The sequence below is a fragment of the Nerophis ophidion genome, linkage group LG23, assembly GCF_033978795.1.
Source record: "Nerophis ophidion isolate RoL-2023_Sa linkage group LG23, RoL_Noph_v1.0, whole genome shotgun sequence".
Classification (NCBI taxonomy): Eukaryota; Metazoa; Chordata; class Actinopteri; order Syngnathiformes; family Syngnathidae; genus Nerophis; species Nerophis ophidion.
In genome coordinates, this window is record NC_084633.1 from 26,975,669 (window position 1) to 26,985,152 (window position 9,484).

Sequence of the window (9,484 nt, forward strand, 5' to 3'; positions counted from 1 at the left end):
TGTTGGTTTTGTTGTTTGAAAAAGGTGATTTTTATGCTCGGTTCATTTTGTGCACCAGTAAAAAAACATGGTAACACTTAAGTATGGGGAACATATTCACCATTAATTAGTTGCTTATTAACATGCAAATTAGTAACATATTGGCTCTTAACTAGTCATTATTAAGTACTTATTAATGCCTTATTCGGCATGGCCTTATTATAACCCTAACCCTCTAACCCTGGTCCTAACCCTAACCCAGTGGTTCTTAACCTTGTTGGAGGTACCGAACCCCATTAGTTTCATATGCACATTCACCGAACCCTTTTTTGTGAAAAATAAAATGTTTTGTTTTTCAATTTCAATACAAAGTTATGTGTTTTTGGTAACACTTTAGTATGGAGAACATAGTCTAAGTCTGGTTCTCAAATGGGAGTACGAGTACCCCTGGGGGTACTTGAAGGTATGCCAAGGGGTACGTGAGATATTTTAGAAATATTCTAAAATAGCAACAATTCAAAAAATCCTTTATAAATATATTTATTGAATAATACTTCAACAAAATATGAATGTAAGTTCATAAACTGTGAAAACGAATGCAACAATGCAATATTCAGTGTTGACAACTAGATTTTTTGTGGACATGTTCCATAAATATTTATGTTAAAGTTTTCTATTTTTGTGAATAAATGTTTAGAATTAAGTTCATGAATCCAGATGGATCTCTATTACAATCCCCAAAGAGGGCTATGTGTAGAAATCCTTATTTATAATTGAATCACTTGTTTATTTTTCAACAAGTTTTTAGTTATTTTTATATCTTTTTCCCCCCAAATAGTTTAAGAAAGACCACAACAAATGAGCAATATTTTGCACTGTTATACAATTTAATAAATCAGAAACTGATGACATAGTGCTGTATTTTACTTCTTTATCTCTTTTTTTCAACAAAAAATGCTTTGCTCTGATTAGGGGGTACTTGAATTAAAAAAAATGTTTACAGGGGGTACATCACTGAAAAAAGGTTGAGTAACAGACATAATTTAAAGGTTTTTGGACACTAGGAGAACATATTCTAAGTAACAAATACTTAATTTGGAGTTTTTTGGTTAGGGCTACAGGGTTAGGGTTATAATGAGGCAATGCAGAATAAGGCATTAATAAGTACTTAATAATGGGTAGTTAAGAGCCAATATGTTACTAATTTGTATTTTAATAAGCAACTAATTAATGGTGAATATGTCCACTATACTAAAGTGTTACGATGTTTTTTTTACTGGTGCACAAAATGAACCGTGCATGAACATCACCTTGTTCAAAGAACAAAACCAACACTAAACTCACACTAGACTGCATAAACTCACAACAAATTACACACCTGCAAATTAGTGTGACTTCTGCTGTTGCCGTATCCGTAATACGCCGATAGGTAGAAGTTTTTATTGAGACAATGAGCCGGGTGTGTTTTGACCTCTGCCAAACCCCTGAGGCCGACTCACCGAACCCAGGTTAAGAACCACTGCCCTAACCCTTTTAAATTAAGTCTTTGTTACTTAGAATATGTTCCCCATACTAAAATGTTACCAAAAACATATAACTTTGTCTTGAATTTGAAAAAAAACATTTTATTTTTCACTAAAGAAGGGTTCGGTGAATGTGCTTAAACTGGTGGGGTTCGGTACCTCCAACAAGGTTAAGAACCACTGCTTTAATAGTACACATTTGTGTAAATTCAGGCTGTGGTTTACCGATAAGCATGTTTCCTGTACTGACACAACCCTGTAACTTCCCTTCCTACAGATGTGTGTGGAGAAATGCCCTGAGAAGTTCATGACGTTGACGAACGCCCTCGCCAGCAGACAGGACTTTGACTACTACAAGACCTTCTGCATGGAAGGCGTGACGAACGCAATGGTGGGTTTAAAGATGACACCAAATAGTTCTTGGCTTTAAAGGGGAACATTATCACCAAACCTATGCAAGCGTCAATATATACCTTGATGTTGCAGAAAAAAGACCATGTATTTTTTTAACCGATTTCCGAACTCTAAATGGGTGAATTTTGGCAAATTAAACGCCTTTCTGTTTATCGGTCTTTTAGCGATGACGTCAGAACGTGACGTCACCGAGGTAACACACCCGCCATATTCATTTTCATATTACAAACACCGGGTCTCTGTTATTTTCCGTTTTTTCAACTATTTTTTGGAACCTTGGAGACATCATGCCTCGTCGGTGTGTTGTTGGAGGGTGTAACAACACTAACAGGGAGGGATTCAAGTTGCACCACCGGCAAGAAATCTGCCGCCAGACCCCCATTGAATGTGCCACAGTGTCTTCACATTTGACCGGCGATGCTAAGACAGACATGGCACACAGAGATGTATGGATAACCTGCAGATGCATTTGCAACGATTAAGTCAACAAAATCACAAAGGTGAGTTTTGTTGATGTTGTTGACTTATGTGCTAATCAGACATATTTGGTCACGGCATAACTGCCAGCTAATCGATGCTAACATGCTATGCTAATCGATGCTAACATGCTATTTACGCTAGCTGTATGTACATTTGAAACTAGATACCCACATTTAATGCGAAACAAACACCAATCGACGGATTTAAGTTGCTCCAGTGTCACAAGATGCGAAAGTCCTGATCGTTTGGTACGCACATTTTACCGGCGATGCTAATAATCAATCAATCAATCAATGTTTATTTATATAGCCCCAAATCACAAATGTCTCAAAGGACTGCACAAATCATTACGACTACAACATCCTCGGAAGAACCCATTAGGCAGCCATGCTATGGGCCACTTCATTAGGTACACCCATGCTATGGCCGAATAGCGTCAATAGCTATTCGCTCAATAGCTTCAATTTATTCTTCAATTTCGTTTTCGCTATCGGCCTCCATACTCCGACCATCTGTTTCAATACATGCGTAATCTGTTGAATCGCTTAAGCCGCTGAAATCTGTGTCTGAATCTGAGCTAATGTCGCTATATCTTGCTGTGGTAACCGCCATGTTGTTTGTATTGGCAGCCCTGTATGACGTGACAGGAAAATGGATAGTGGTTTCGAAGACAGCGAAAATGAGGCACTTTAAAGCTTTATTTAGGGATATTCCGGGACTGCTAAAATTTTGAAAAAAACTTCAAAAAATACAACAAGCCACTGGAACTGATTTTTATTGTTTTTAACCCTTTTGAAATTGTGATAATGTTCCCCTTTAACGATTTTGCTCACCACACATTCTTAACCCTTTTGAATATACTGTTGTTTCAGGGTATAGCAAACATCCTCAGTTCTGGGCTGTGTCCTGCCATGCTGACCCCCAGCAAGCCTTGTGAGTTCAGTCTCGCCATTTTGTTTTTGTCACATTTTGCTCCCCAAAGTATCCAATCTGTCCGCTGTTTGCCTTGCTTAGCACATTTTCTCTATACAGTATTGTATGTACCATAGGATCAGTGGTTCTCAACCTTTTTTCAGTGATGTACCCCCTGTGAACATTTTTTTAATTCAAGTAACCCCTTAATCAAAACGCATTTTTGGTTGAATAAAAGAGATAAAGAAGTAGAGACCCCGTTTCTGTACGAGTTGGGAAATTGTGTTAGATGTAAATATAAACAGAATACAATGATTTGCAAATCCTTTTCAACCCATATTCAATTGAATGCACTATAAAGACAAGATATTTGATGTTCAAACTCATAAACTGTATTGTTTTTTTTGCAAAAATTATTAACTTAGATTTCATGGCTGCAACACGTGCCAAAGTAGTTGGGAAAGGGCATGTTTGCCACTGTGTTACATAACATTTTCTTTTAACAACACTCAGTAAACATTTGGGAACTGAGGAAACTAATAGTTGAAGCTTTGAAAGTGGAATTCTTTCCCATTTTTGTTTTATGTAAAGCTTCAGTCGTTCAACAGTCCGGGGTCTCCGCTGTCATATTTAACGCTTCATAATACATCACACATTCCGATGTAAGACAGGTCTGGACTGCAGGCGGGCGAGGAGAGTACCCGTACTCTTTTTATTACTATTTTTTTTTACGAAGCCACGCTATTGTAACACGTGCTGAATGTGGCTTGGCATTGTCTTGCTGAAATGAGCAGGAGCGTCCATGAAAAAGATGGCGCTTAGGTGGCAGCATATGTTCTTCCAAAACCTGTATGTACCTTTCAGCATTAATGGTGCCTTTAAAGATGTGTAAGTTACCCATGCCTTGGGCACCAATGCACGCCCATACCATCACAGATGCTGGCTATTGAACTTTGCGTCGGTAACAGTCTGGATGGTTTGCATCCCACTTAGGCCCGGATGACACGATGTTGAATATCTCCAAAAACTATTTGAGATGTGGACTCGTCAGACCATAGAACACTTTTCCACTTTGCATCAGTCCATCTTAGATGATCTCGGGCACAGAGAAGCCGGCAGCGTTTCTGGATGTTGTTGATAAATGGCTTTCCCTTTGCATAGTAGAGCTTTAACTTGTACTTACAGATGTATCGACAAACTGTATTTAGTGACAGTGGTTTTCTAAAGTGTTCCTAAGCCCATGTGGTGATATCCTTTAGAGATTGATGTCTGTTTTTGATACAGTGCCGTATGAGGGATCGAAGGTCACGGTCATTCAATGTTGGTTTCCGGCCATGCCGGTTACGTGGAGTGTTTTTTTCAGATTCTCTGAACCTTTTGATGATGATATGGTAAATTTCTTGCAATTGCACTTTGAGAAACGTTGTTCTTAAACTGTTTGACTATTTGTTCACGCAGTTGTGGACAAAGGGGTGTACCTCGCCCCATCTTTTCTTGTGAAAGACTGAGCATTTTTTGGGAAGCTGATTTTATACCCAATCATGGCACCCACCTGTTCTCAATTAGCCTGCACACCTGTGGGGTGTTCCACATACGATTTTGATGAGAATTCCTCAACTTTATCAGTATTTGTTGCCACCTTTCCCAACTTCTTTGTCACGTGTTGCTGGCATCAAATTCTAAAGTTAATGATTATTTGCAAAAAAATAAAAACGTTTAACAATTTGAACATCAAATATGTTGTCTTTGTAGCATAGTCAACTGAATATGGGTTGAAAATGATTTGCAAATCATTGTATTCTGTTTATATTTTCATGTAACACAATTTCCCAACTCATATGGAAACAGGGTTTGTAAAATACAGCACTATGTCATCAGTTTCTGATTTATTAAAATGTATGACAGTGCAAAATATTGCTCATTTGTAGTGGTCTTTCTTGAACTATTTGGAAAAGAAGATATAAAAATATCTAAACTTGTTGAAAAATAAACAAGTGATTCAATTATAAATAAAGATTTCTACACATAGAAGTAATCATCAACTTAAAGTGCCCTCTTTGGGGATTTTAATAGAGATCCATCTGGATTCATGAACTTAATTCTAAACATTTCTTCACAAAAAAAGAAATCTTTAACATCAATATTTATGGAACATGTCCACAAAAAATCTAGCTGTCAACACTGAATATTGCATTGTTGCATTTGTTTTCACAGTTTATGAACTTACATTCATATTTTGTTGAAGTATTATTCAATAAATATATTTATAAAGGATTTTTGAATTGTTGCTATTTTTAGAATATTTAAAAAAAATCCTAGTACCCCTTGGCATACCTTCAAGTACCCCCAGGGGTAAGCGTACCCCCATTTGAGAACCACTGCCATAGGCCTAAAAAAGGATATTGGTAGTAATCTAATTTATTAATACATTTTGCCATTTGATTAGAAAACCATACTAATCATTAAGTTTTCTGATCCTTGCTGTGTTTATAACAAGGGTTAATTTTGCATCTTATTATGAAAGCTTTTTTATTTACACTGAATTAATGTAACTGAATTTTTTAAGTTAGAATTTTGGTCAATTTTTTTTATACCGAATTATGCTGACAATTTCATTAAAAAAAATTGTTAAAACTGTCGTTAAAACTACAAACCCCGTTTCCATATGAGTTGGGAAATTGTGTCACGGAATACAATGATTTGCAAATTATTTTCAACCCATATTCAGTTAAATATGTTACAAAGACAACATATTTGATGTTCAAACTGATAAACATTTTTTTTTTGCAAATAATTAACTTTAGAATTTGATTCCAGCAACACATGACAAAGAAGTTGGGAAAGGTGGCAATAAATACTGATGAAGTTGAGGAATGCTCATCAAACATTTAATGTGTGACGCATTATGAAGCGTAAAATAAAACAGCGGAGACCCCGAACTGTTGAAGCTCTACATAAAATAAGAATGGGAAAGAATTCTACATTCAAAGCTTCAAAAATTAGTTTCCTCAGTTCCCCAACGTTTATTGAGTGTTGTTAAAAGAAAAGGTGATGTAACACAGGGATGAACATGCCCTTTCCCAACTACTTTAGCACGTGTTGCAGCTATGAAATTATAAATTGATTATTTGCCCCAAAAAATTGTTTATGAATTTGATCATCAAATTTCTTGTCTTTGTAGTGCATTCCAATTGAATATGGGTTAAAAAGATTTTGCAAATCATTGTATTCCGTTTATATTTTAATTTAATACAATTTCCCAACTCATATGGAAACGGGGTTTGTATGTTGTTAAAATTCAATGTGTTTTAAAATTAGGGGCTGAAAATCTTACTTGGATTAAGTAAAGAAGTTAAACATTGTACTGATGTGATCCAGTTTAAGATGTTGTTCAAACTAATAGTAATAATAATACTTTCAACCTTATTGAAAATAAGATATTCTTCATCTCAGTATGATATTAATGACTGAATTAATTGATTACAAATTACAAAACTGTTGTGTGTACTAATTCAGAGATATTTTATTATAAAAACGTCAGTAAATAATTCTATATATTTGTAAACGCTCTGAAGTGGGAGAGGGGTAGGATTAAATCAGCTTTGCTTCCTCCTACTCCTTTTCGGACATGATATAAAGTGAAATGATATGAAACTGTGTGACGTATTTTGCTGTAAGTGTGTTCATGTTCGAAATAAACTAAAGAAGAAAAGAAAAGAAAAATGTGTTTCTTCAAAAAGCAAGACCCACTTCCGATAAATTAAAGCTGAAGCAATCCATCCTGTCTCAGGACCAGTCAATGAGGTGTCAAGTTTGAAGTCTTGCAAAAAAAAGGCAGTTACCCGGGCTACCTAGGCATAATAAACATTTCAATACAACCCACGGAATATTTTCAAACTATAGAAATATTTCCAATTGATAGAATCTGCACTTTTGAGTAACATACGGTTTACTCCGGCAACCACTGGGAACTCTGTTCCATGCACACCGGTGTATTGGAAATTTTATAATCAAGTAGTCAACCAAAATTGTCTGCCTTTATTTAGATTTATTTGAGAAGCTCGAGCATCTCAAAAGGCACAGGTCACATTCACAGCAAAGTATGTATGGAGTGCGCAATAGGAAAGGAGATGCGTTATTCTTTATACATGGTGGGATGGAGGGAGTAGGCTCAGTTTGGAGGAGGGTGAGAGCATATGATGCATGCACCTAAGTGGAAAGTGCCCACATTTGGTGCATAAGTAAATGAGCAACAAAAAGGGAAAGGCAATACTTTATAAATCAGCCAATGTGGACAACACAATGGACAACGCATTTTGGGCTAAAAACTAAAGATAAAGGTGAAGTTATAACACTGAAACACCCTCAGGAAGAGGTGCTTTGAGACATGGCTAGCTAGTTAGCGGCTAACGTCCAGCCGCAGTCGGCAAGTTATTTTAGCTACTTCTAAATCAATAATCCTGGTCTCCATGGAGACAAATAAAGTATGTTTCTTACAAGTATCATCCCTGCAGGACGAGGAATAGCTAAACAAGCGCTATAAGTGGATCTACACCTGGCATCCACTGTAATGATACCAAGTACAGGAGCGTATCTAGTCGATACTACTATGATCACATTATTTTTTATCGCCACAAAATATTTTTTTGTTTTTTTAAATTTATACTGTGTTTATTGTCATGCCTGGTAATCAGTTTTATGTTTGATCATGTTCGTTTCGTTTTTGGACTCTCGTTTCTCGTTTTGCACTTCCTGGTTTTGTTTGTCTCCATAATTACGCATTAGTTTCCACCTGGTCTCCAAGTCACGCCCCTGCCCTCAGTCCCGCACCTGTTTCTCATCACCATAGCAACTATTTATATCATTTGTTTTCTGTTCATTGGGCTGGGAACTTTGAAAACTGATGCTTTACCGACCGGACTTTGTTGCTCATCCTCCATGCCCTCGATCACCTGCCACGCTCCTTGGTTTCATGCCACTTGTTTTTGGTCACACTGTTTTGTTTTAGTTGTTTATAGCCATGCCATCGTTCTGTTTTTGTTTATAGTTTATTATTATTAATGCCATTGAGCAAGTGTTTTTGTTTCCTGTTTGTATTTTGTAGCGTAGTATTATACCTCCTTGTAAGCGCCTTTTGTTTGCCTATTTTTGTATTTAGCGTATTAATATATTCATCATCACGTCTCGCTCGTGCAAATCATCCTCTGTGTGGAAGAAGCAAAACAAATCCAAGTTCAAGTCCTGACATTTATAAACTCAGGAAATTTGAATATGACCAATGTATGATCCTGTAACTACTTGGTACCAGATCGATCCTAACCCAAATTTTTGGTATCATGCAAAACTAATGTAAAGTATCAAACAACAGAAGAGTGAGTGATTATTACATTTTAACAGAAGTACAGATGGAACATGTTGAAACGGAAAATAAGCAGATATTAACAGTAAGTGAACAAGTACCTTAATAATAATTTTTTACAGCTTGTCCTCAATAATGTTGACAAAATAATAGGTACATAAATGACAATATGTTACTGCATACGTCAGCAGACTAATTAGGAGCCTTTGTTTGTTTACTTATGAGACAACTTGTCTTTTAATAGTATGTTCACTATTTTAACTAAGGACAAATTTTGCAATAAAAACATATATTGTACCCTAATATTTTTTTTTAAAGTAAAGCCAATAATGCCACTTTTGTAATACCCTTTATTTAGAATAGTATCAAAATACATTGTAGTACCGGTGCCAAAATATTGGTATCGGGACAACCCTGCTCCTGAACACATAATCTAATGTATCATGTTCAATTTCCGCCTAGTCACTCGCAGGTGCTTCCCAGCTTTGGGCAATAGAGGAGGAGTCATAACTGTGGGAAACGTCTCCAAGTTTGACGATGGAACAAGAATGAGGGATGCCAAAGACCTTTTGGATGGAGTTACGTAAGTACTGGTTTTATGACGGGAAAATCCAAAATCTATCATACTTTTTTTCTAAAGTATAACATATAAGATGTGATCCTAATCAATATCACAAATGATATTAGTAATAATTTTCCTCCCCCCCTTTCAGGAATGCGACTGTGGTCATTGAAGCCCGTCAGGTGGTCATGAAGATCTTCGAGGATTACACGCAGTCCTGGTACTGGATCCTAATGTAAGCTGCCATGCCACATT

At 36.4% G+C, this 9,484-nt stretch overlaps 1 protein-coding gene across 3 annotated transcripts in view; it reads left to right on the forward strand.

The window, feature by feature from the left end:
- Positions 1 to 9,484, forward strand: part of LOC133541827 (choline transporter-like protein 2) — a 95,778-nt gene that overhangs the window by 45,056 nt on the left and 41,238 nt on the right. For all 3 annotated transcript variants that reach the window (XM_061885455.1, XM_061885454.1, XM_061885456.1), the window contains exons 6-9: positions 1,780 to 1,893; positions 3,269 to 3,329; positions 9,130 to 9,250; positions 9,381 to 9,464. In XM_061885455.1, the coding sequence (XP_061741439.1) occupies positions 1,780 to 1,893; positions 3,269 to 3,329; positions 9,130 to 9,250; positions 9,381 to 9,464 (380 nt within the window). The remainder of the gene's footprint in view (positions 1 to 1,779; positions 1,894 to 3,268; positions 3,330 to 9,129; positions 9,251 to 9,380; positions 9,465 to 9,484) is intronic.